Here is a 27,431-nt window from a genome sequence, read left to right as displayed (position 1 = left end):
GGACCCAACATCAGCCACACCACCCTGAGCCCAGCACACACGGGGTTAATGCAGCAGTCCCATTGCACAATTTGGTCTGTCCCTGGGAGCCCAGCAATCATTTAAAGCCTGGGCCAGGGGGTCAGCGACCTCCCACTCCCCCGAGGTAGGAACTAGTCCCACTGTCCCATTGAAGGGATCCCCCTGTAACAGGCAGGTTAATGAGCTGCCGATCATGCCCCTGAGAAATGACAATCATTCCAGGTTAGCCTGTGGGACTCCCTGCCACAAGACAGGCAGGATTCCAGAGAGGCCTGGACATTTATCTGAGAAGAGCAGCCTCCTGCTTCGGGCGTGAATCACCCTCACCCCCCTTCACAGGGTTATTGTAATTATCAATGGGGGGGGTCCCTGCAGCTCTCTCAGAAGCAGCTGGTGGGTAGGGAGACTCCAGGAGCCGGAGCCTGGCCTGGCCGCTCCCCTGGAAGGCGCCTGCAGCGACCGAACCCGAGGCCCCCGGAGCGCGAAGTGGGGCCCCGCTGCTGCTGGAGCCCAGGGAGCAGCCTGTTAGCACAGGGGCATGTGACCGCGCCACTCGAGGGGCCAGAGCAGCTTGTGCCAGCGTGTGAGCGACACCTGCCTGCCCCACGGGGCAGCTGGCCCCAGTCTGTGACCCCGTCCCTTCCCCACCCCTGCAGGCTTCAATCCACGCTGGGAGGAGACTCTGAGCTTCCAGCTGCGGGTGCCGGAGCTGGCCCTGGTGCGCTTCGTGGTGGAAGATTACGACACCACCTCCTGCAACGACTTCGTGGGGCAGTTCACCCTGCCCTTCACCAGCCTGAGGGAAGGTGGGTGCCTGGCAGGGGCTGCCCGGCCCCCCAGGGCAGAGAGCACAGTGGTGCCCGTTCTGCCAACCCAGCGGCAGCACTGGCAGGAGGCCCGTGCATGGAGTGGGGGAGCTGCAGCGAGGGGCCATGAAAGCAGGTTCGGGGGATGCCTAGAGAAATGGGGGGGACCCCGCAGCTCAGCAGGACGCTCCCTTTGGCATCAGTCCCGCCAGCCCAGAGCCTGAGCAACTCCTGCTGCAGGCCTGGCGCCATGGCCCACACAGTCCCCTCTCCAGAGCAGAGAGTGCTGGCTGGCTTCCTGTGGGGCTAGTCACCCTCCTTCAGGCCAGGAAGGGGGCCCCAGCCTGCCTTCCCCCCCCCCCCCCCCCCCCCCCGTGCTGGCTGGCACTCTGCTCTTCTTTGCATCGCTGGGAGGGGAGCCCGCCCACACCCCTGCCCTCCAGTGCCAGCCTGGGCACCAGCGTTCCTTCCTACTCTCAATGGGCAGTGTGGCTGTGCCCTGCTTCACCCCAGAGGTGGCTGCATTTCAGCAGCAGATAACCAGATTCCTTAGCGGATTGCAAAGAGCGTTTGGGGAAAGATGCTGCACAAAGCTTTGCTCCAACTGATGGCTGTGGGTCCAAAGGGCCAGGGGCTGTTTGCTTCCCTGCCTCACCTGCTCCCTCCCTGTTCCCAGGGTATCGTCACATCCACCTGCTCTCCAGGGACGGGGCATCCCTGGCGCCAGCCACTCTCTTCGTGCACATTAAATCCAAGAAGATGTGAGAGCCTGAGGATGAGGATCAGCGAGCGAGCGGGGGAGATCAGCACCTGGGCGGCTGTGGCAGAACCCTCGAGGAACCGGTTCAACGTTAACCTCCTCAGCTGGGTGTGTGGAGGCCTGGCCCAGCCCAGCCCAGCCCAGCCCGACCTACGCCTGGGGGCTGGGCTGCAGGGGGAGGTGGGGCCTCAGCTGTCGTGCCCAGGGCCTAGCTGCTGCTGCTGCAGCAGAAACTGGTTTGGTTCCCATCCCCCTAGAGTAACCTGGGGAGGGCTAAATCCCTCCAGGACTCCAGCCTCTGCACCCACCTCCTTGCCGGGGCCGCGAGCTGCACCCGTTACCCAGGGCGCTGCCGGAACCAGGCCTGAGGAAGGGCCTTGTACTGGCCGGGACCACGTTAGCGCAGCCCCACGGCAGGGGCAGTTGTAAAGCAGGCGGGTAGCATAGTTGTTCTAGCTAGTGCTGGCATTGATTGCGCTGTGGTGGGCTGCACAGGGCCTGCTCCCCCATGCGTCACCCAGGCACACGCGCCTACCCACACTGATGGGGGGGTCAGGGGACAGACACTTTCCAGTTAACCCTTTAGTGGCCTCTCCCTGCTGTGAGCTGAGCCTGGTGCTTGGGGCCGGCTGCGGGGCCTGAGGCGCGAGCACAGCCGCCTGGGTGGAGTTTGTAAGGTGGGGCCCAGAGCCAAGGGCCTGTTCCAAGCTGTAGAATATATTGTAAAGCGATTAATAAAGTTTATTTTACCAAACCCCTCCTGGGGCGCCTGCTGTCTCTGCCTCCCGGGCCCTGGCCGCCGCCAGCTGCTGAGCCTGTGTTCGGCAAAGCCCCTCCTCCACCTACGGCCGTACCTGAGCAGTAGCTACCAGGGGCTGGGAGTCGGAGCCGGACCTGGGGGCTGGAGCCCGACCCAGGGGCTGGGGGGAGCTCACAGAGGTTTAGAAAATGGTGGAGCCTGCTCAGTTTAATGGTTAAAACTCATTATACAAGCAAAGGTCCCAGCAGCAATTGCGTAGCAGCAAGAGGCTGTCGTCCACTTGCCAGGAGCTAGAAGCACGGTAGGAACAGAGCAACTGTTTTGCAATAGCCAGGGCCTGAGCAGAGCCACTGACCCGTCCCCTCGTGGGGCTCGTTACGCCTCTGTCCACTGGGTAACAGCTGTCGGGGGGGCAGGGCATTCGGGGGAGATGATGGGTGGAAATCTGCGAGCTGCACGACCGGGACTGGCCGTCGAGGGCAGAGACGGACACTGAAACTGGCGGGAAGTGGGGTTTTGCCTAAACAAAATCATTCAACCCCCAGTTCTATTGTTAGGTCTCTGCAGTGCCTCGGGGATGGGGTAGTTCAGCTGCCTCTTGCCTCCAGTCTCCTCTATGGGCTTCCTTCACCAGCTGCACCACCTCTCCCAGAGTGCACCATAGCTCTAGGACAGTGGAGCACCATGGGGGATGTAGTCTGACCAGGGAGCCTGGCTAATGGAGCCTGGGAACTATTGAGGCACCGCACTACCAGGCCCAGGTGGTGCTGCAGTTCTGAGTCTAAATAGTTCAGATTTTTATTTTTTGCTGAAAAGTCAAATTTTTCTGTGGAAAAATCCTCCATCCTTCCCCCAGCTCTAGGGCTGCCCTGGCCAGGGGGTGGGGGTTTACACTCACCCTTGCCCCCGGGACCCCACCCCTGGTTGCTGTCAGTAATCGGCCTAGGCTGTAGCTAGGATCTAGACCTCCCTCTTATGCTGGGGAAGTGCTGACATTCGGGTGACAATAGCACCTCGCGGCCTGCGTGCTGCATAGCACAGAGAGATGGACAATCTGGGCCCTGGAGCTGCAGCTGCGGTAGGTTAATGATTAGGTGCAGCAGGTGGATTACCAGGGCAGGGGAGATATCCAGACCAGAGCATGCTCAGTACAGACCAGGGTGTGCATGAGCTGGCGTGTCAGCGCCTGTAGAAAGCAACGGTTACCTACCTTCTCAGAACTGTTGTCCGAGAGGTGTTGCCCACGTCCATTCCAATTAGGCCATGTGCAATTGCTGGAAGGTTTTTCCCCTAGCAGCACCCATCGGGTCGGCTGTTGAGCCTGCTGGAGTCGCGCCTTCATGGTGCTGCATATAGGGCCCTGCCGACCCGCCGCCTCTCCAGTTCCTTCTTACCGGATTACTCTGATGGAGAGGAAAGCGGCTGGGTTTGGAAGGGGCATGAGCAACACATCTTGAAGAACAGTTATGAGAAGGTGAGTAACCATTTCTTCTTCTTCGAGTGCTTGCTCATGTCGATTCCAATTAGGTGACCTAGCAAGCAGAGTCTGAGTTCAAGAAATTGCTGATTGAAGCACAGCTCTGCTGAATGCTGCATCGTCCTTGGTGTGCTGGGTGATGGCGTAATGGGAAGTGAACGTGTGCACTGAGGACCACGTTGCCACTCCACAGCTCTCCTGAATCGGGACCTGGACCAGAAGGGCTCGTAGAGTGCGCTGTCCGAGCAGGGGCAGGAACCTTGGCAAGGTCATAGCATACCCGGATACAGGATGTGATCCAAGAGAATATTCTTCTGGGAGGACACCCATCATCCTGTCCACCACAAACAGCTGGTTCGACTTGCGGAACCGTTTTGTCCATTCAATATAAAAAGCCAAGGCCTAGCGAACGTCCAGGGAGTGGAGCTTCTGCTCACAGCTGTTGGCATGAAGCTTCGGGAAAAAGACCGGAAGGAATGTGTCTTGGTTGGCGTGGAAGTTGGAGACCACCTTCGGGAGGAACGCTGGGTGTGGTCAGAGCTGCACCTTGTCCTTGTAAAAGGTGGTATAAGGAGGGTCAGATATGAGGGCCTTTAGCTCAGACATCCTCCTGACTGAGGTTATTGTGACCAGAAAAGCCACTTGATATGATAGATAGAGTAGGGAGCATGTTGCTAAGGGCTCGAATGGAGGTCCCATCAGCCTTGAGAGCACCAGGTTAAGGTTGCAGGCCAGAGTTGGCCGTTGGATCTGTCTAGTCCTTTAAGAAAATGCCGTACCATTGGGTTAGCGAAGATGGAGTGGTCAGCCTCTCCTGGATGAAAAGCCGAGATGACAGCCAGGTGAACCTTTACAGACGAATGCGAGACCCTGCTGTTTCAGCTTAAGCAGGTATTCCAAGATAAAGGGAATTGAAGACTGAGTCGGAGGGATATGGCTCTGCGAACACCAAAATGAGAATCGCTTCCACTTGGCGAAATAAATAGCCCTGATTGAAGGCTTTCTACTACCAAGAAGGAGTTCTCTAACAGGGTCTGAACATGTGAGTTCTAGAGGATTTAGTCACACAGCTTCCAAGCCATGAGGTGGAGAGATTTGAGTGCTGGAGCTGCCCGTGATGTTGAGTGATGAGATCTGGAACTAACGGAAGGGTGATTGGCGTCTCCACCGCAACATGATGTACCAATGTTGGCGGGGCCAAGCTGGCACCACCAGGATAACTGAGGCCCTGTCGCTCCAGATCTTGAGGAGGACCTTGTGGATGAGTGGGGTGGGAGGGAATGAGTGGAAGAGCTGGTCCCTTCATGGAAGAAGAAACATCTGCCAGAGAGCCCGGGCTGTGGCTCAGGAAGGAGCAGAATTGAAGGCACTTCTGGTTGCTCCTTATGGTAAACAAGTCGACTTGGGGAAATCCCCACCGTTGGAAGATGTTGTTTATTATGTCCGGGCGAATGGACTATTGGTGGTTGTGAAAAGATGTGCTGAGATGGTCCGCTAGCTCGTTCGGATATCCGGGCAGGTAGGAAGCTCCCAGAAGGATCGAGTGTTATACAGAACTCCCAGAGCTGGAGGGCTTTCTGACATAGGGGAGAGGAGCGCGCTCCACCTTGTTTGTTGATGTAAAACATCGTCGTTGCGTTGCCAATTAGGACCGATATGCATTTGCCCTCCAGATGAGGCTGAAAAGTCTGACGCCAGACGAACCGCCCTTAGCTCCCTGACGATGTGCAGCAACAGCTCCCCTGGTGACCAGAGGCCTTGAGTTCTGTGCTCTCCGCGGTGAGCCCCACACCCCATTTCAATGCGTCGGTGACCAACATAACGAGGGGCGCAGTTTGGAGAATGCGACCCCTATACACACCGTGCGAGGGTCAAGCCACCACTGAAGAGACTCAAGAACCCTCAGTGGAAATGTGACTACTTTGTCTAGGCTGTGTTTGCTCGGCCGGTACACAGATCCCAGCCAAGCCTGGAGAGATCTGACTCTGAGCCTCGCGTGTTGGGACCACGTATGTGCACGATGCCTTGTGTCCGAGGAGTTTCAAGCAACTCCTTGCCATCTGTCTGAGGTCATGTATGGACTGAAAGCGGGACTGAGGTAGAAACGCTCTGGCCTGTCTCGTGTCTAGCATCGCCCTTGTGAACTCTATTCTCTGATTAGGGGGGACTGTTGACTTTTGAGTGCTTAGGAGAAGGCCCCAAGAGTCGAAGGTGGATCTTATCCAGGTGACCTGTTGATCCACTTGTGTCCTGGACCAGCCTTCACTAGCCAGTCGTTGAAGTAAGGGAATACCTGGACATGGTCTTTTCTGCAGAAAGGCGGCCACGACTGACATACATTTGGTGAACACCCGAGGTGCTGATGATAGGCCGAACGGGAGGACTGCAAATTGGTAGTGAGTACCCCCGACTACAAACCTTAAGAAGTGGGCACTGGCGAATGCGGGTCCGTCAGGGCTATGAGGTCCTGGGCCGGCTCGAAAGTCTCTGGGGTAGAAGGAAGGTCTAGGTCCTCCTCCTGTCCCTCTTCCACCAGTGCCGGACTCGACGGGCCCGCTTGCGGGCCCATAGTAGATGGTGCTGCTTGTCGCACTGCTGGAGAGGAGTGACCCGGCATGGGTCGCACTCCCTTAGCTGTCTCACGCTCCGGCGCTCGAGAGGGAGAGCGCCCCGTCAGTCTTTCTGTGCTTCTTACTGTGCCTCCCTAATTGAAGCCGCTGAGCTGCAGACTGCCGCGGAGGAGCCCGGTGCCGGATCCCCGGGACTTGACTCTGATTGCTGTCGCAGGGCTGCCTCCATCAACGGGAGCTTTCATCTATGGCCCCTTTTGTTCTTAGTGCGAGGACAAAAACTCCTGCAGATCTTGCAGCTGTCTGTTTGGTGGGACTCACCCGGGCACTTAAGACAGGCTGTGTGTGGGTGGCCTTTGGGCATCGGTTTTTGGCAGACCCCACACATGGCCCGGCCCCAGGGAAGGGAAAGGAAAAAATGGGGAGAACCCCAATAACCACTAAAACTTTTCTGTCTAAACTACAACTATAACAAACGTCTAAACTATTTACAAGAAATTTTAAGCAAAAGCTACTAGGGGATCACTCGACAAGCGAGAGAGGGAGCGTTCCAACGACCGTCACTGGCGGTAAGAAGGAACTGGAGAGGCGGCAGGTCGGCAGGGCCCTAGATGCGGTGCCATGAAAGCGCGACTCCAGGGGGCTCCACAGCCGACCCGACGGGTACTGCTAGGGAAAAACCTTCCGGCGACTGTGCACACGGCACGCACACCTAATTGGTACCGATATGAGCAAGCCCTCGAAGAAGAACAAATGGATGCTGACTGCCTGTGGCTTTGAGTGCCCTCTGCTGGAGAGCTGGGTTGTTCCTTGGAAGCAGCTTTGGTTAAGAAATCCTGTGACCCCTGTTCCTGCAGCAGTGCTTTTCAGATGTTACGAGGCAGCTGCACCCCCTACTGCAAGCAGCTGGCATTGCATGCCGAGATGGCTGTCCTACAGCTTCCCCAGCAGGTTCTGGTAGCAGAGAATCTGGGCCCACACCTGAGACGCCCTGTTCTCATTGCAGGAGCAGCAGGGAAACTGCAGCAGCCACAGCCCCTCCCCGGGAAACAGCAGGGCTGGGGGCTGGGGAAGCTCCATGCAATGGGGGGGGGGGGGTGTCACTTCTGTCCATCAAGATGTGCCAGGCAGCTATTATGTCAGGAGCAGAGCCGGGGCAGGGCCTGACGACGCCCTGACAGAGAGCCAGCCATACAGGGTGCTTTGGAAATGTCTTTGGGGGAGAAGTTTAAATCTCCTTATGGCCAAAGCAGCAGCAAACCATCTCAGCAGGCAGCAGGAGTGACCAGAATCCACAGGCCCCAGGCCACTTGACAGGAGCTGGCCACAGCTGGATTTCAAACCAATGCTGAGGACGTCCTGCACTGGCCCTATCTAAAGAGCACAAATAAAACCCTGTGCTTTTCAACTGTCAGCCACACTGGGGCCCCACCCTCAATGCAAGTGACAACAGTCAAGCCCTGGAGGGGTCAATAAAAGAAGAGTCTAAGGAATTATTACACCCAGGGCCCAGTGAGAGACATGGTGAGTGGTTCCCTCCCTGCTCCCAGGTCGCAAAGCCAGGCCCCTCCCAGACACACCAGTTTCTCTCTTTGGCTAGATGGGACTTGTCAAGTGATGGGAAGATCCAACCACTGTGTCTCCTGGCTCTTCCCTAGGATGCTCTCACCGCGGTGCACGCTGCGGGGCCGGCCACGAGATGCCGTTCTAGGAAGTGAGGTTTCCAATGGGACGTAGAAGGCACAGACAAAGCGAGCGGTGGCTGAGACTGGAGGAGTCCTTGGCATGTGCTGGTAATGCTCTAATGCAATTCCCCACTGAAATCCAGCCAGCAAGCCCCACCCGATCTTCCTACCCTCCAGTGGAGGATCATTTCCTGTTCCAGCCCATCAGCCATGCGATGGCTGTTTTCCTGCCAGCCGACGTTCGATGCGAAGCACCCTTCAGCGTCTCATCGGGCAGCGCTGTGTTGGAGGCTGTTTAGGCAGAACATTTTCCCCAGTGGCAGAGTGGGGCTGGATACTCGTATTCCAGCCCAATGGGATTCTAGTGAGCACGAACCGCACTGCCCTCGGCTCTGCACAGCAGGAATCCAGCCGTCTCCACAGAAACCTTCTGGATGGTCTGCACTGGGCTACGCATGATCTTCAACCCCATCCAGTCTGTCCAGTAGCAGACTCGGTGGGATAGCTCAAACTCAGTGTCCTTCTGCATCGGGTGCTCCGGCTCCTAGCTATGCCGATGCGGGGTTAAGATACGTGCATGTGACACAGGACGATCGGCCGTTCTGCTCTGATCAGGTTGGCACAATTCCCGCACTTGCTCCCCGGGATCAGATGCAGAAAGATCGCAGGCCACAAAGTTCTGGGCGCAGCCATTGGTTGGGAGGAGCTGATGTTGCAGCCCCACGGCCCGGTGACGTCCAGGCCAACCAAAGCAAACACTCCCCGCCCTGCCTGGAGCAGGATGCAGGGAAAAGGCTCACTGCCGCTGGGTTTTCCTGCTTGAAATGGGGACATGCCCTTCCGTATCCTTTCGCACCGAGTCAGCAGTGCAGGCCTTATGAATAGGAATATGCCCACTACACAGACTGGGGCAGGACCTTCCCATCAGAGCACATTGCTGGTGGTTCCTCTGGCTTGGTGAGCAGTACGGGGCTCTCTCCCTGCCTTGCAGACTGGCTAGTGGGTGCCTTGGCTTGAGGGTTTTCATGCACGCATTGGCCTGTACATCAGGAACCTGCTGAGGCCTTTGCTCCTGTCAGTTTGTTTCTGTGGTAGTCCCATGGCACCGGCTGGGCATTGTACTGCAACAAGGATGTGAAAAACCAATGGGTCACTAAGCCTCAAGACTTGCCCACTATGGGGTCTCTTCCACCAACTGCCGGACTGTGCGCCAAGCTGGGCCAGAGACTTCCAAGCAGCCTTGGGCTGGTTCCCTGTAGGAAGCGCCCTCCGAGGTCTGTGTAGATTTCCTTGTGGGAGCTTACACACTTCTCTCATTGTACAGGCAGAAACACTTCCCCCAGCGAGGCTCGTCACACAATTAGAAACCGCTTTTGCCAACAGCAACAGAGAAGGGGTGGCCTGCTCTTGGATTATAATTACAAGGCCCTAAGGGACCACTGTGATCATCTAATCTGACCCCTGTATACACCGGCCACAGGACTTCCCTGAACTCCTGGCTGAACTAGAGCAAAACGTCCACTCTCAAGCTTCAAAAAGTCCAGTGATGGCAAATCCCCTCCCCGCACCCTTCACAGATTGTTCTCATGGTCCATTCCCCTGCCGGGGCAGTGACAGTGCCATTACACGAAGACAATGCGAGCCTGGTGAAGGAGGGGCTGTGGGGTGGTTTCCCAGGATAAAAATCTACGAGAAGGGATGCTCTTCCACAGACAACGGGGGAAACAGTCATTTGGGATGTTCCGATCATTGCACGGACCACTTTAGAAACCAGAACGTAAGAACGGCCATACTGGGTCAGACCAAAGTCCATCTAGCCCAGCATCCTGTCTTCCGACAGTGGCCAATGCCAGGTGCCCCAGAGGGAATGAACAGAACAGGGAATCATCAAGTGATCCATTCCCTGTCGCCCATTCTCGGCTTCTGGCGAACAGAGGCTAGGGACACCATCCCTGCCCATCCTGGCTAATAGCCATTGATGGACCTATCCTCCATGAATTTATCTAGTTCTTTTTTGAACCCTGTTATAGTCTTGGCCTTCACAACATCCTCTGGCAAGGAGTTCCACAGTTTGACTGTGCGTTGTGTGAAAAAATACTTCGTTTATTTTAAATCTGCTGCCTGTTAATTTCATTTGGTGACCCTGGTTCTTGTGTTATGAGAAGGAGTAAATAACACTTCCTTATTTGCTTTCTCCACACCAGTCATGATTTTATAGACCTCTATCATATCCCCCCTTAGTCGTCTCTTTTCCAAGCTGAAAAGTCCCAGTCTTATTAATCTCTCCTCATACGGAAGCCGTTTCATACCCCTAATCATTTTTGTTGCCCTTTTCTGAACCTATTCCAATTCCAATATATCTTTTTTTGAGATGGGGCGACCACATCTGCACGCAGGATTCAAGATGTGGGTGTACCATGGATTTATAGAGAGACATGAACCAAAAGGCCTGGAGAAAAATGAGCATGGAAGGGACTGTCATGGTTCAGAGCCCCCGAAAGGTGCAACAATGGGTAACCCCAGAACCGCCAAGATAGCCAAGCCAAGGTGCACTAGACCCCTGCTTCCCAGAGCGAGGGGGTTGGAGGACGGATTCTGGCCTGGCCGGCGTGGTTACTGCAGCTACGTGGCCATGGGCTGCCGGGGACAGAGAGGTGTTTGGGTGACTGCATCCAGTTTACTCAGTGCTGTGGTTACGGATTTGTACCGAGAGTCCGAAAGCCGGGTTCCCTGGGGCACTTCATGAACAGCTGCTTCTCCAGAGCATAGCGAGGGTCGGTTCAGCTCATTGAACCCAGCAGGGAGGGGCCATGTCTCACAGGTGCAGGGGAGGCTGAAGCCCAGGTCTGCGTTGATCAGACACAGATAGCCCTTAGCTGTGAATAGCGATTTACTTCCTGGCAGGCCAATCCAGGCACGGGCTAAGCTGGGAAGAAGCAAGCACCGTTGGGGCTAGCCGGTAAAGCAGTCTCATGGCAGCTCCTCTCAATGGTTGGGCCTTCCAGCAGGAAGTGACTTCTCCAGCCCTTGGTTTTCGCCACCCGCAGGGTCCAGAACACAGATGGACGCCCATCCTGCCGCATCACATTGTTAATGAATCTGGAGCTCAGGAAAATGAGGGGAGAACCCCGGAGACAGCCAAGCAACTCCTCCATCAAGCCTCAGTCCTGGGCCCTCCAGTCATCCCAGAGCAGCGCCCGCCACCCTGCCCCACTGTTCTTGGCCCAGTCTCTAGCATGCATGTGCTGATCAGCAGTTTCCTTGGTGGTGGTGAAGCCACCAAACTCATCCACGCTTGTGACCCATGATGGGATTTGAACCCAGACCTGCAGAGGCCCGGGCAGCAAGCAGCTGTCCCATTTTAGACCCAGCTTCTTGCTGAGAAAAGGCAACATGCAGAGCTGGGGAAGTGGTCATCTGGGTCAGTCTGCAAGAGGAAAGATATTTAAAATGTATATAATATATACTTTTATTATTCACCCGTTAACTCCAGTATTTGCCAATCATGAGCTAGTTTGCAGCAGTTACATTCCCTTGATCACGTCTGTACGAGGATGCAATTAATTGAAACAAAGGAGACCGATGCCGCTGCCCAGGGTGTAGCAGCTGGCATCCTGTGACACAATCGTTAAAATCAGGGGATGGTTCAGTCCCAGCTCCTCTTCAGGAGGGTCTTGCTTCCACGGAAACCCCAACAGCCAGCGGCAACTTTCGCTTCCTGGCCCAACTTCTCAGAGACGTCGCCGCTCCTCTCTGGGGATTGGTTACTGCAACACCAGTCCAACCTGAGAGAGCCAATGGGAAACAGGTTAGGAAGTGTTAACGTGACAGATCTTCTCTGTTTCAGACCCCAACTCTGGACACCTGGCACATGTTCTCCAGCGCTCCCCAGGGCTGCCGGAATGCAGCAGCAATCTGAGCAATGTCGGAGTCCGGCCACGGCCTCTAACAGCCCAACAACGCGTCACAGCCCCTAGGGAACCCGTGGCAAAGGCCTGAAGGTGTTGGAGAAAGAGTGCCCTCTGTTCACAGCGGTGGTCCGGGGTAAGAGTATAGGGATAGGAGTCAAGACCCGTGGGGCCTAGCCCCTGCTCTGCCACTTGTTCTTGCGTGTCTTGGGGCAGATACTTACCACTGTGCCTTGGCAGACTCAGCTGTAAGACGGGGGTGATATGGACTTCCCCAGTGTGCACTGGAGAGGTCCCTGCCAGTGCAGGATTCGGGCATTTGGGGGGGATTTGTATTTATGTTCAGGTTTTCCCCTGGCTAAGCCTTTTGGTTTAGAAGCCAGTTTTCTGCATGGGGATCCCCTTTCGAAGGAGCCAGCCACTCTCGGGCCAGCTGTTGTGTGATGGGTCATTTCTGGTTTGGGAAGTGCTCAGATTCGCTATGGGAGGTGCTGGGGAAGGGCCAGCGCCGCCCAGGAGCAGGGCCAGCACAGCTGCTTAGCAGCCAAGGTGCACAGCTGGGCTCAAACCCCGTGGGTTTGTACTCAGCGCCTTCCTGGGTAATAGCAGCAGCACAGTTCCCCCAGTGCCAAGCAGAGCGCTCAGCGACCGACTGGCTGCTTTGGAACGGCTAATTCTCAGCAAGCGAGAAAAGCCTGATCTGGTTCTGTGTGCCAGGGCACTGCACCCAGGGAACTGCTGTGGAATTCATGGCTGCAAAGGGCGTCAAGCCAAATACCACGGCCGGATTAGGTGCGAATCCCAACTGCCATAGGCATTTCCCCCCCCTGCCACAAGCAGCAATGCAAACCCGCAACAGAGACTGGCCACTGCCAAAGACCGGCAGCAGACACTCCAGTGCTTTGGACCAGCCAGCCTGGATCCCGTATCTCCTGCCCAGCCCAGAGCACACATGCGGCGCTATGTAACAGGAATATTTTATCATTTTAGTGCAACTTCCATCCCAAGGCAATTTACAAGCTAGGTGCATGCACTGAAATGCTGCCACCTCTGGGGTGCGGAAGTGGTGGACAAATGGGCACGCCAGCACGAAGGGAAGGGAAGCTGTGGTCAAGGCCTCCAGGACAAAACACCTGCTCGTACAGAGGCAAAGACCCCCGGGTCCCATTGCCCAAGCTGCAGGGGATTCGAACACTCCTAGCTGGGAGAGGGGAAGCCCAGCCTGGGAAATGGCAATTCCAAGCAGTCTGGGTATTTCGAACCTGCGGGGCAGGCGTGAATCAGCGGCTGGCCTCACTGCAGGAGCTACCGCGGGCAGAGTCCTGTGACACAGACACGGACAGGACACGTGCTGGATTCTCTCGAACAAGCATGTTCCTTACACGGGCACTGTCCAGCGGACACCACGAGATCAGTCATTCGTCTGTTTCGCCACTTGACTTGTTTTAAAGACCCGAGAAAAGGCTGACGTGCGGCACTCACAGGTCCAGTGTGTCTGTGGATCCCGCCCATTCCCGCACGCAGCCCTGCACAGGACAAACCTTCTGCCAGACGCTGCCTCGTTCCTAAGGCTCCCGACGGCTAGGCAGGGGCTCAGCCCTCGCGCTCACGGAGCGCTCTGCATCTGCAAAGCGCTTTCCAACACCAACTCTCCCCAACCTTGTGTCCTAGCTCCATTTTACAGATGGGCAGGGCACCACTGCCCTGCCTCGGTTTCCCTACGGTGACGGGAGTCAGTAGCCAAACCGTTAAGGCCCAGGGGCTCCTACCTCAGTCTGTGCTCCAAGGGGATAGAAAGGTGGCTTTGCTAAGACACAGGTGTTGTAGCCGGCCGCCGCCAGGGCTCTGGTGGAGGCTGCCAGACGGATGGCTTTTAAAGAGCTTTTGGGGTAGTGCTTCTAGTTGCCTGGCCCATGGAGCAGGGCAGCGACTCAGCCCAAGGAAACCCTCCCCACACAGGCAAACAGCAAAGCCTGTGGTATGTCCAGGCGCTAATTCCCAGCGGTACAAAGGCTGCAGGAGCCGACCGGGCTGGGCTCAGGAAGGCGTCCCCGGCATTCCCCTTGACAAGCGCATTACAGCTGTTCGGCTGACGCTTCGCACGTTGGCTGTTGCCAGGAGCTCAGTGGCTGGTGATCTGACAGTACCGCACTGGCCTGTGTCCCGCGAGAGATCTTTGAAGAAACCATTTCAGCGGCCAAACGAGATAACCTACCCGCATAGCCCCCCCGGCCAGCCCCCACCAGGGCGACCCCTGTGCTGAGCGAGGCACTTACCTTCTCTGCCCCCATGCTGGGGCATTTCCAATTGTAAAGATAATACTGCAGATTCCCGTCCCCAATCCCAAACTTCAGCTTCTCCAGGAAGGTTTTGTTTTCCATGAGATCCAGTGCATTGAACACATCAAACCCCTTCTGCATGGGCGACAGGGGAGAGAGGTCATCAGGGCCAGCCTCTCCAGCTGTGCTGTCCTCCGCCGCCCCCAGGCACTGCCCCCCGAAAGCCTCCCACAACCTGCCACGTGGCCTTTAGCTGATCGCCCCAGTGGAGAGGTCCTGGATTGACTCCCCCTCTCTAGGGGATGGGGGCCATTGAGAGAAACCTGCTCAGCTGCTCCCCCTGCTATCGCTGTTCTCTGGATAAATACAGGGGTTCTGACTCCGTGGCTGTCAGGCCAGGGTTGCTCTGGGAGACCAGGATGGGCAAAGCACACGCTCCTCACAGCCATAAAACAACAAGGGTTCATCATTCACGCTTTCTTTTAAAGGTGGGTGGGGCCCACGTCTGGGGCCCCCCAGATCTCAAGGGCCACCCTGCACTATGCAGCTGGTGAGGAGGTGGCTACAGTCACAGGTCTCAAGCCTCCGCCGAGCCCTGGTGCTCCCGGGGCAAAGGGGCTCCACGCCTGCTCACCGACTTTGCGAGGATGAGGGCGTCGCTCATGAGGTCGAGGAGGGGAGTCTTGGTATGAACGTTGTAGAAGGAGTACGCGGCTTTCAGGCTCTTGTGAGTGGGGTGGTTCATGATGGTGGAGGGCAGCGTGTAGAAGCTCAGGAAGTCTGTCACCTCACCGGTGGGGCTCTGAAAGCAAATGGCAGCAGCGTGGGTACGGCCTGAGCCAGGCCGAGACAGGACAGAGCAACAAGCAAGAACCATCCGAGGCCATTCGGGGCCACGCCACAAGCTGGCTGCCTTGCCCGCAGGCTCGGCACAGGGCAAGGCCAGTGCCTCAGGGCAGCGCTGAGGCTGGTGCCAAGGCGGCACAGCGACACTTGCAATAACCCAGCCTCTACTGCCCCTTGAGGCCTGTCCCGTGGAGCCCAACGCAGGCACTGGGTCAGCGACCCCCGTCTGAGCCGGGGAGGAGGCGACTGACGCTCAGCAGGCGGAGAACCAGCTGTGCCTTCCAAAGTGACTGGGGCCCAGGTGACATTAGTCTCTCGGCCTTGCCGGCTCACCTCCACCACGAAGGTGTCAATGATATTCTCCTGAGGGAAGAACCAGTGCTCCACCTCCTCACGACTCATGACTGGGGTCAGGTGGAACTGCTTCAGGTACTCGGTCAGAAGCTTGTGCACGACAGCAATGTCTTTGTGCTCCATTGCCCGCAGGCTGGATGTCTTCGGAGTCTGGAGAGAGGGAGAGAAATTGTCCGGGCCGGCTCGAGAGCATCTTGGCTCGAGCAGATTTTTTCAGTACCCAAAGGGCCAGGATTGCTAATGCTTATTAACAGAGGGACCCGCCCACAGCAGCTGGCTACAGGGCATCCCCACACTGCTCTTTTCTGCTCAGGCCCCCCACACCTCGGCCCATCCTCAGATCCCTGCCCACCTGACTTCCTTTAACCGACGCCCTGCAGAAAGCTGCCAAGACCACCTGCCCAGGGGTCCCAGAATCCCATGCTTTGGGGTCTGTCACATGCAAAGAGGCTTCCAGCCACCCATGACCTACAATAACGCATGGTGTGGCCAGAGTTCCAGATTAATGCCAGGCTTACAGCCATGGTGCCCCTGCTCTGGTCCCATTCCCGTACACATGCTAAGTGGACCAGGCTGGGCAAGAGACTGCTAAGAAATACGTAGGTGCTGCAGGAAATGGGGCTGGTGACCCAGTAAGTGGCAGCTTCCCTGGCTTGGTACTGAGCCCACACCCTACCATGGTGCCAGCTTTTGGATAAGAGGCAAAATCAGGGCCCTGCCCCCGCTCGTCACAGTGGCACAATTGAGCCCAGGGGTCAAGGAGGGAGATGCCAGGGTACAGCTCATCTATGAGTTCACCAAGTGCTCTGGGATCCCCCCCAAGGAAGCAGCAGCTCCCTGAGTGACTTCCAGAGCACCGCGTTCCGTTTCTACGTCCAAAAGGGGGGTTCTCTGAACTGTGGGGGCCACACGCTCAGCCTGCATCCCTTGGGCCTCCAGCGCACAATGGAATTCGCTGCGCCTGGCCTGGCCGGCCCAGAGCAGGGGGCCTGGGTTGTTTTGGTGTTTGTTTCCAGTCTGAGCCGATTCCTGCCCCATGGAGCAGCAGTGTCTAGCCAGACCCAGGGTTGGTTTTCAGTTTCTGTGGCAAATAAGTGATTGGTTGCTATGGTGAACAGGCATCCTAAATACTCCTTAAAGAAGGATGAACATTCTTTAGTCAGCAGCTGCTTAGGAGTGCGGCCGGCCGGCTGCTAGCTCCCCCGCGAGCTGGGCTGGCTCTGGAGTAGGAAGCAGCGACTCAGACTCGCCGGAGGGAGCAGCAAAGCCAGGCAGGCCCTGCCATTTTCCTGGCTGTCACTGCACTCGGGCAGCGGCCACCCCAGCACACTGCAGGGGATTACAACACAGGTTGGCTCGGCCTCTTATTGTTAAACCAAATCCCTCTGCAATCGCTGCCAAGCGCGGGCGCCCGGCTTCCCCGACGGGCAGGGGTCTGCGTTCGCGAGAACTCCTGGCCCACAGCTGCACACGTGCAAAGACAAGCGCAGGGACTCAGGCAGCATGAGCTCCGTGCTAGGCAGCTAGCGGTGGCTCTCCGGGACCTGGCTGCTACACTGACCACAACAGGGAGGAACTCAGAACCAGCTTGGATGTCTGAGCCTCAGCAATTCACCTCCCTCCACGGCCAGCTCAGGAGTGAGCGGTTTGCGCTCTGCAGGTAACCGAGAGAGGCGGCAGCTACCACAGTCACAAGCACACACCTCCGGCAGCCGGTAGAGCTTCATGGTGCGTTGCATTGTCATGTTCCTGCTCAGGTGGGAAAACTTGACTTCAATCAGTTTCCGAGGGTTCAGGGACCGATGCCAGTATCTGCAGAAACACAAGTCTAGGTCACACGTGCAGGACGCTCGCGATGGAGAAGGCTGGAAAGAGCATGTGAGTCTTTTAAGTGCCAGAAGGTGGCACAAGACATCAGGCTAATTAGCAAGGCAGAAACCTCTCCATCACATCAATCAAGCCCTCCACGGCCCGGCCCCACCCCACCTATCGTCCCATTCGCTGTTGTCAACACTTGCCTCTGATTGGCCCAGCACGCCAGCCTCCATTGCCTGCTTGCTAAATGTTCAAACAAGTCCCTTTGCAATTCTCCCATGCTGCCCCTCATGCTTGGGAGGCGCTCCCTGTAAACATCCCCAAACTAACTCATCACCCACCTTCAAAGCCCTCCTTTGCTGTGATGCCTACAGAAACCTGACGACAGCTAGGGCGCGGAGACCACTGCCCATCCCGTGGGCCAATCCTGTCGCATTGTTTCCTTGGGCTCCCCTCTGTCTCTATCCACCTGCTGTCTCCTGTTTTAAACTTGGATTAGAGAGTCCTTGGGGTAGGGACTGTCTGTTGTTGTGCGTCAGTGCAGCGCCTAGACCCTGGAGCCGTGGTCCATGCCTGGGGCTATGGTAAACTCACACCCAACGGCTCCCGGGGAGAAGAGCCAGGGCAACGTGGGGTGCACCTGCTGGAGGAGGTGTTGCTTCATGGCTTCAAAGAGCCAGTAGCTCACCCTGAGGAGACACTGAGCTGTCTGGCCGACTCCCTGAAGGACACTGCTAGGAGGAGGAACCGCTCAGCCCAGCGGGATCATGGGTAAAGCCGAGTGCTCTGCTAACAAGCCATGGGAAGAGATGTCTGTTAAGGGCCAAGTCTGCACTCCTTGGAGCGTCACTTACCTACAAGTGCCGACGGGTTTCGGCAACACTACCCCTGCCGTGTAAACAGCCTGAAAAATCCCCTCCAGGTGAACCCGCCGGGTGATCTCCCGGATCAAAACCGGGGCCACCCGTTTAGATCGCAGCTTCTTGTGGACGCACAGGAAGTTTATCTCCACCATCTTCTTCTCTCTTGAGAGGACAGAGAACAAGCCCAGGGGAGAGTCACAGAGTTGTCTTGGCAGGGTTACTCCAATTCCCCAGGCTCAGAGCATGGCCTCACCTGGGGAGGGAGGGGGCAGATGCTCTGCAGAAGGGAGATGGGACATCCCTAGCATAAGAAGCCAGGCCAGGAGAGCGGGAGCTTTCCCCACTTGCCCATTCCGGGTCACCGCCTGTCACCAGTTAATCCCCCAACCCACTCCGTGCCCCACTCCTGGGCTGCACTCATCTATCTACACAGCGAAGCAATTCGACAGCATTGCTGCCTGGCCTCTCGGACGGGAGCCCTCCGCTACCAGTGTTCAGTAAGTCACATCGGTTGGGTTTGTGCGTCTCACGCACTAAGAATCATTGCTGGCCCATCCACACCGGCGTAGGGAAGTCAGAGGGTCTCATTATCCATGGCGCCCGTCCACGGACGAGGACGCAGGATCCCAAGTTGCTTAGGCGCTTTTGAGAACTTTACTCTGAGCACAACAGGGACAACACAACAGTTGTCCAAGGAACAACGCGCTCTGGAGAATTTCCACACGATGTCCCTTTCCTACAGCCAGAGCTGTACGCTGGCCTCATTAAGAAGCACTAACAAAGCTAGTGTCTGAGGTTCTCGTACGCGAGACTTCCTCTTACAAGAGCTGCCCACCTTAACTAACCCCCTTTCTCTGCGAATCACGGGGCACTCCTAGAGCCAGAGTGGTGCACACCAGGCTGGCCCCCGCAAGGATCAATGCAGCCGAGACGCCTCGGACCCAGCCCAGGAGCATCCGACCCCACAGTGGGGAAGAGCTGAGATCGAGCCGAACAGAAAGGCACTTACGAATCGTAGATGTGGATCGTGGCTGGAATCGCACTGATGAATCCAACCAGCTTCTTGCTAGAGATGACTCGGACCCCGCAGTGCCACTGGGGCAGCCAGCCGGGGGGACGCAAAGCCCTGGAGAATGGACAAGCCTTGGTTAGTCCTGGCACATTCCTGCACCAGAGGCCCCAAGGCACCCGCTTTTCTCTCCAACTGGCCCTGCCTCCCCACAACGTCCTGGGAGACTCTAGTGCGGGCACCAGGGACCAGTGTGGAGTGTGCAGCCCTGTCCTTGGGCAGCGTGGGCCCAAGGGCTGTGCTTCAGCCTTGGCCCGGAGGGAGCCCAGCGAGTTCAGCCTCCGTGGGCCAGGCAATCCTGGGACTTCCCACAGAACCGTCCAGCCCTGGGGACAAAGCCCAGGTGCATTTCTGGGACGGGGATACGTTTCGCCCAGGGCCCTCATGGAGATGTGGGTTTGCTTCACATGGGCCACCAAAGAGAAGTCTGAGGTGGAGAGCAGAGAGCACGACTTGCTGGGCTCCGTTTGAACCAGAGATTCCCTCCGTGCCATGGGCAACCCACGCTCACCCTAGGAGAGCTGAGAGTCAGGGTCTCGCCAGTGCTCAGTGCTGGCCTAGCACCGTGCTCATTGAGGCCCTGTTCTCAAGGAGAGCAGCGAGGCCGAACAGGAGCCCAGCGGAGACCCCAGCGCAGAGTTCTCGGCCCGACTCACTTGTGAAGAGAATTCATATTTTACGGCTGTTTGTGCGAAGGGTGAGCCCCCGCCCCCAGATACCCCCACCACAGCACCCAGCAGCACATCAGAGCCCCTGCCATGGCACTGAGCCCCTTGGGCTGGGAGAGACAGAGACCCTGGGGGGAACCAACTGCCGTCTCACAGCTGACTAGACGTGAACTCGAGGAGAGCAGTGTCCCGATCCAGGGCAGGGAGACGACACAGGCATAGCAGCCAGGAGGCAGAGCTATTACTGTGCACAACTGTACGGGATATCGCTGTGCACGGCTGTACGGGATATCGCTGTGCACGGCTGTAGGGTTATCACACTGTACTGTGCACATCTGTACGGGATATCGCTGTGCACGGCTGTAGGGTTATCACACTGTACTGTGCACATCTGTACGGGATATCACACTGTACTGTGCACGGCTGTACGGGTTATGACACTGTACTGTGCACGGCTGTACGGGATATCACACTGTACTGTGCACGGCTGTACGGGTTATCACACAAAACCGTGCGCAGCTGCAGGGTTACAGCTGTACGGGTTATCAATCACACTGTACTGTACACAGCTGTATGGGTTATCGCTGTGCACAGCTACTGTGATACACCACTTGTAAAACACTAGGGGTTCTTCACAACCATGGGAATGGTATACAGGTTAATTAGCAATAATTAACTAATTAATCAATTGCACATATAGAGCACCTTTCATCCCAGGATTTCCAACTACTTCACAACCTGGCAGCCCTCTGATGTGGAGTTCATTAGTGTTATTGCTGTTTTCTGGAGTGGAACAAGAGCTTAGCACAAAGTCTCCGGTTTAAAGCCGTATTAGCTATGGCCCAAGAGACCCCACCGTGCCACTGTGGGCAGGCTGCAGGAATCCCCGGTGAGGTTCTCTGGCCTGTGCTACACAGGGGGTTAGACTGAACGATCATGACAGTCCCTTATGGCCTTGAAATCTAAGAATCACTAACAAGTGGCTTCCTCCCAGGGCTACTCAGTGAGCAAGAGCTTATGAATGCTGGGTGGCTTCCATGGGTTATTTATATCACACTGACAGTCCCAGGTGCTTTAACTGCCTCTTAGCAAGAGCTGGTCCCTGGCCTGAGGAACACAGACACCAGGCAATTGTTCAGGTGAAGGAGGTGTGCCACCTACAAGGAGCAGAAGGCCAAGGCAGGGACATCTGCAGGAGGAGGGGGGCCCATTCCAAGCATTCCCATGAAAAAGGGATACAGATTCTAGAAAGAGTAGCAGAGATACAGGGCTCTGTGCAAGCGGTCTGCAGGACCGGCAAGGGGACATCAACAGTCTAAAGTAGATGCAATAAGTGACTGGAAGAGGGTGAAGGACCTGGGGCCCTGGACGAGGTGGGTAATGTGACTGCAGTGCTGAACAAGGAGATAATCACATGGCAAACACAACCACAGCAAACGACAAGAGATGGCCAACCCCAGCCCAGCAGGAAGGGCCTGTGATTTCAGCTGCTGTGGGCAGGGTGGACAATATAGTTCTGTCTAATCACCCTTCGTTAATTCACAGCAAGGCAAGGCATTTCCTTCGCCTGGCTGTGCCACACAGCATGGAAGCGTTATCAGGTAGGGAATGGGTTAGAGTAACCATCATTCACATGTGACCAAGACGTACAACGCTGAAGGCACCACTGGTATCTTGCCAGGCCAGAACGTGACCGTGCATACCGTTCCCTATCAGAAGAGATTGCACAGAGCCTGGGGATTTGTTGGAACTCCTGAGAAGAGGATCCTGGTGTGTCATGACACTCCATATTCTTCATAGAAACATTGTTATGATAGGAATATGGCCTAAGATACAAGACCCATCTGCATAAAATGTAAGAGATCATTGGAAAGGCTATAATTTACGGAATGTGATTACCTACATTGTATCCAGGTATTATTTCTGTATCTGAAGTTAGGAATATTGACTATGTGACAATTAGAACTTTGTGTACACTTGGGGAACGCCCAGCGGACAGTAAGCAATCAGCCTGGACAAGCCATTAAGGAGAACACTGGAACTTTGAAAATGCTAATCTCTCTCCTTCCCGAGAAGTTTACTGGAATGCTGCATTGACACTACAAGGTCAGGTGATAATATCACCTGATGCAAGATACCACATGGTACTTTCCCACCGGAAACAAAGGCTTCCCGCCTTATGTACATTCTATTTATGGCTGGGAGGCAAGGCCACCAGCACTCTCCCTTCCCACCCAAGAAGTGAGACTGCTAAAAGTACCTGATGAGACAGAAGAACTAAGCTGAGGGAAAGGAAGGGCTGAGGCCAGACTGAGACACAGGAGTCTAGTCTGTAAAGAGAAATAACTGGAAATCTAAGCTACAGAAACTCTGCATCCTGTCCAAGTCAACATTTAGGGTGAGAAATTACATTTTGTAACCCATTTCTTTAGTGAATCAAACTTAGTTGGCGTGTTTTGTTTTATTTGCTTAGTAATCTGCTTTGTTCTGTTTGCTAACTCTTATAACCACTTCAAATTTACCTTTTATAGTTAATAAACTTTTTTCTGTTTATAACATAACCCAGTTTCTGCAATTTATAACCGGGGGGGGGGGGAGAGGAGAAGTTGTGTCTCTCTCTCTTCACATTGAGGGAGAGGGCAAATTGTTATGAGCTCGCGCTGTGCAGATCTTTCTCTACAGTGCAAGACAATATTATCTTGGGTGTACTTTCCACAGGGAAGCTGCACTTGAGTGCTGGGCAATTTCCGAGCTGAACCTTCCCATAGAGAGCTGTTTGCAGCCTCTGCGTGATTCTACAGCTGGTGCGTCCCTACCTGTGGGTGTGCTGCCGGACAGCCTGACTCAGCAAAACAGGAGAGGGAGCCCAGGCTAGTGGAGCAGGCGGGCTCAGTGAAATCCCAATACATCAGGTGGCATCCTAGAACGGGGGTCCAGCAGGGGACCAGGCATGCGACAACCTGCCCTCCTCTGTGACCACGGCTAACATTTACCCATGGCACGGGGATGAGGCTACGTTCACTGGCATTGTAAAAGCCCTCTGAAGCCCAAGACAGGAGATGCCATCTACAGAAATGCCATCTTGGCCTTATCAGCCAATTAATAGCAAGTTTATATTGTTGGTACAATCTGGTCTTCAGTCTTCATACTGCAGTTCCAGGGCAGCGGGGCACAGGCCCAGTCGGGGAGCTACTGAGCTAATGGTGCTCTAGCCCCCTTCCAAGGGAACAGCACAGTCAGGGTCGGGGACAAGCTCAGAGCTGGGGTGCTCTGCCCTCCCAAGGCTCAGAGGAGTTGAGGGCAGGAAGAGCCACGCGTCCGAATCTCTCCTGCAGGATACCTGGGGTCGCACGCCAGAGACACCGACCTTCCCCCACCACTGTGCATGTGGAGGGATGGGGATGGCAGTGGGTGAAGAGGGGGAAGGAGGCAAGAGAATCGATAGACAGCTGCAGCACCAGCCCAGGAGAGCCAGGTTTGCCGGGCCCCCAGCCTCATGCGCCCTGGCCCCTGCTCACGAGGTTGGGAAGAGCCTGCTACTCACCACAGAAGGAACTCAGGTGAGTAATCAAACCGGAACATGTTGTCATCGTCTTCCACGTAGTTCTCGTTCAGGAGCGTGTACAGCTCTTTTAGCTAAGAGAGAGATCAGTCGGCTGAGGAGGCAAAGCCAGCTAGTCAGTAACAGCCCCCCTCAGCCGGGCCCCCTGACTGGACAGCAGCAGCGACAAGGAGAAATCCCATTTGCTGTGGGGAAAGGACACCTTTAAAAAGGCCAAGCTAATGCTGGTGCTCCGCTGCTGCCTGACTACCATGGAGCATGTCCCTCAAACTCCCCCTTTCCTCTGCCTAAGCAGCCGTTCCCCATTCCTGCGGATGCGCCAAGATCAGAAGTTCATAACCTGCCCGCGGAGCCAGGTTAGGACAGAGTGGGACACATTGGGCTGCTGGGGGTCACAGACTGGGGTTCAGAATGGCTAGTGGGGGGGACTCAGGAGCTAGTAGGGTGACAGCACTGAGCCTGGGGATGGGGGCTGCAGGGACACATGGGGATGAGGGTGCAGGGATGGGGCGGATGTGCCTGACTGAATGGGAGAGGCTTGGGGCCAGCCAGGGTCTGCATGGGGGAGGCTCCTCAACTCCCTTACAACACCCCCCAGAAAAACACCTGTTCCATACTTCTCCCACCCGACCCCAACAACCTTCCAGATTCACTCTAGGTTTCTTCCCTCTCCCTCAGCTCCTCCATTACCCCTGACTCCCCCCAAGCCTTCGCACTGCTTCTGACAGGTGCAGGAAATACAGTTCTGTGTTGTAATTTAAATGAATTACTCAAAGTTCTGTATTCATATGCCTAGTAAGAAATCTATTTATTAAAAAAATTACCAGCATCTTTTTTTGGTCTGTATTATCACAGACATACCTGCTGACAGCTATTTTGAAATAAATTACCAAAATAATTGAAACTGGCCTGATTATATTGTGTTATTTTGACAAATAAAATATGCAGAATTTTGTGGAATTTTAAAATATTGTGTGCAGAATTTTTAATTTTTTTGGTGCAAATTTTTTTATTTTTTGGCGCAGAATTCCCCCAGGAGTAACTCAGTGCAACAGTGACTGGACTAGTCATCGCTGCTGCAGGAGCGGTCCTTGGTCACCTGTGCCTATTGCTGCCACGTGCCCTCTTCTCGATACAGGAGAAACCTCTTAGCTCTCAGCTCAGCTGTGGGTGCAACCTTGGGGGGAAACAGACACTCCTGCTATGTTCCTCTGTCAGGCTCACTTCATCTCCAGGAGGCAGGGTTAGATTCCTAGGAAGAGGCCTGCTGGGTCGCCCACCCCTGAGCTCCAGAGACGTGTGGGAATTTCCATCTCCCGCCGGGAGCTCGGAACACAGCAGGCTTGGTCTGGTAGGGGCACTGATGACACTGAAGCTAAAAAAGGGCAGAGGCCCGTCTTGCCTTAAGGAGAGAGCAGCCCAATTGCTAGCCCGAGCTGGGGAAACGGGACAGAGGATGAATTCTACAGCTCCATGAACAACTCCAGCAGCTCAGTGCTCGGGGCCCACAGCATGGGCTCTACATTAGAGACCCCTCCCAACCGGCTTGTCCTGCCTTGGCCCTTCTTACCACGCCTCGGTCCCCCAAGTCCAGGGCATCCCAGGTGAAGCCTGGGGGCAAGGTGTAAGGCTCCTGACGGATATTGTCTTTGTCTGGTTCCACCGGCCCATGAGTGTTCACCACTTCTCCTGGGAAAGAGACAGGAACAATCAAACGGTCCCTCGGCCTCTGGGAGCCACCTGCGTTTTAATAACATGCTCTGACATTCTGAGAGCACCTTTCACCTCAAGGGGTCCCAACACGTTTCACAGCTGTATATACAGGGATCATTCCCCCATTACTGGGGCAGCCAGCTCCCAGGTGGAGCACAACAGCTGTTTAACAGTACACAGCAACACTACGCCATGGATCTGAGGAACTGAATAGCTCATTCCATTGAAACTCCAGGGCAGGTTTAGGGGAGCAGAGTTGGACTCTGACTGGGCCCAGGGCTAAGAAGTGGACAGGAACTGGCTTTATGCCTCACTTAGAAGGTGATACTTCCATACCAGCCGCCTGCTGCTCTCTGGTACTGGTTTATTTCATACTCAAGGGAAGGGTGCCTCTATGGAATCATTAACTGCTCCCTGCAGATGCTGGTTCTTCCTCAGTTTCCCACTTCATTACTGACAAAACCCAACCTCCTTAGCGGGTCAGATCTCAAAGTCACAGCCCGAGATGGTATTAGCTGGAGGCCACAAACAGCAGATCTTTCTCTTCATGGATTTGCACCATCATAGTCCTTGGCCTACCAGCCAGCCCTTTCCCGAAACTCCCCCGTTGTCTGCAATACCCTCCTGGAAGCTTCCAAAGGAGCGTTTCTCCCTGCCAGCTCCAGCCTTTGCCATTTGGCAAACGTCAGCATTTCCCATCCACTGTGCTTTAAATGCAGTTGAAATGAACAAGGCTACTTTTGTTTAACTACTGTGACTCCTAAAGCACTTTATCAAGCCAAGAGATCTCGATTTGGGCACCAGCCATACTGGGAGGTTAGCAAAGCCCAGGAAGTGCTAATTAAGTGCCACTGAAAAGAAAGTACAACACTTTTTTTTTTTTATGGGAGGCATGAAGACAAAGATTAAAAAAAACCCTAGGCAATGGAGAGGTGAATTGAAGATCCGAACAAGAACACAGAGCATTAATTACCCCAGCACCTCAGGGCCAGTACGCTCACCTGGAGCAGCTCCCATCGCTCTCAATGGATCCGGAGCACGAGAAAATCTGGCCCCTCAAACCCAGACTACTTTTGTTTACCAGATTCGAAGCAGCATCGGACAGGTCATGCTGCGTGCTTGATACTGTCCTTTCACCAAACACCAGGGGAGACAGCATGGTGTAGTATTGAGAGCCGGGGGTGGGGGCGTTTCAGTCAGTCCTGAGCTCTGGTATCAACCCTACCACTGATCTGGTCTCTGGACAAGGCCCCTGATCATTCTGTGTCTCGTTTCCCATCTGTGAAATGGAGACAACACCTTCTGCTTTACAGGGGTTTGTGATGCTTAACTGATGGTTACAAAGCCCTTTGGGATCCTCACACGCTATAGGATCTGATTCCCACCCCCTGTGACACCTACAGCACACTGGTATGTTACAGTAACCATCCAGACAACAGAACAAGGACTGAGTCTGGTGCCAGACTACCTGGGAGCTCATGCCTTTCCACAGAACAGCCCTTCCAGGGAGCCAGATACACTGGTACGGTGCCAGTGCTGACAAACGGATACAGAGCTAGCCAGACATGACATGGGCGGCAAGGGGGAATCAGACAGAGGCTTCTTCAAAGGAGTTGCTGAAAAGAGCCAATTTCCCAGTCACCACAAGGAGGAACAAACCCCGGGTTACTTAAGAAAACGAACAGTTTGGCCATTGTGATTTAAAGCTCTTCTCAGCTCCGTCTGGACTAGGGTGGGAGTTGCCAGATGCAGAAAGAAGCAGCAATGCAATCACACAGACACCAGGGGAGTTTCTGCAGAGATCTGCTCTGATTCCTCTAGGACGCAAAGTCCTTCCAGAGACACGGCTCTCTACATCAAAGAGCTTCTCTTCCTTTCAAAACCATTCATCAGCTGAGCTTTCTGGCCAGGACAGAGGAACGGCTTATTACTGGACAGCATCACTTCAGTGCACACTCCCCAAGTCTCAGACAGTTGTTAGTGCGCAAGTGACCCAGAAATCCCCCTCCGAACAGGGTCAGCACAAGTCTTACCAGGGGAAGCTGATGCTTTTCCAAAGAACAACTCCAGAGATAATGGCCAGGCCAGCTTGGCCAGCTGAACTATGAGGAGATCAGATTTCTTGTCACGATCCCGCCCTGCTGAGGAGATTTACCGCTTTTCCCTTACGTCGAGAGATTGAGAGCAGACTAGTGGGCGTCAGAATTCCTGGATTTGATTACCAGCTCTGCCAGCGTTGCTGTGACACTGGTGCAAAGTCTGGGTCTCAGTGTCC

General features: G+C 55.3%; 2 protein-coding genes across 2 annotated transcripts in view; one reads left to right on the top strand and one right to left on the bottom strand.

Moving 5' to 3' along the window:
• The window catches only part of PLCD3 (phospholipase C delta 3), a 56,285-nt gene extending 54,693 nt beyond the window's left edge, over nt 1-1,592 (top strand). Inside the window, exons 15-16 of the mRNA XM_065422839.1 lie at nt 678-827; nt 1,504-1,592. Of these exons, the coding sequence (XP_065278911.1) occupies nt 678-827; nt 1,504-1,592 (239 nt within the window). The remainder of the gene's footprint in view (nt 1-677; nt 828-1,503) is intronic.
• Nucleotides 1,593-11,424: 9,832 nt separating this feature from the next.
• Nucleotides 11,425-27,431, bottom strand: part of NMT1 (N-myristoyltransferase 1) — a 38,634-nt gene continuing 22,627 nt past the window's right edge. The window contains exons 4-12 of the mRNA XM_065422646.1: nt 25,014-25,132; nt 23,426-23,517; nt 19,154-19,270; nt 18,136-18,306; nt 17,170-17,278; nt 15,446-15,616; nt 14,901-15,068; nt 14,264-14,401; nt 11,425-11,864 (exon numbers count right to left, since the gene is read on the bottom strand). Of these exons, the coding sequence (XP_065278718.1) occupies nt 11,844-11,864; nt 14,264-14,401; nt 14,901-15,068; nt 15,446-15,616; nt 17,170-17,278; nt 18,136-18,306; nt 19,154-19,270; nt 23,426-23,517; nt 25,014-25,132 (1,106 nt within the window). The 3' untranslated portion in view covers nt 11,425-11,843. The remainder of the gene's footprint in view (nt 11,865-14,263; nt 14,402-14,900; nt 15,069-15,445; nt 15,617-17,169; nt 17,279-18,135; nt 18,307-19,153; nt 19,271-23,425; nt 23,518-25,013; nt 25,133-27,431) is intronic.

The sequence above is a fragment of the Emys orbicularis genome, chromosome 25 (assembly GCF_028017835.1).
Source record: "Emys orbicularis isolate rEmyOrb1 chromosome 25, rEmyOrb1.hap1, whole genome shotgun sequence".
Classification (NCBI taxonomy): Eukaryota; Metazoa; Chordata; order Testudines; family Emydidae; genus Emys; species Emys orbicularis.
This window is presented reverse-complemented; position numbering and strand designations above follow the sequence as displayed.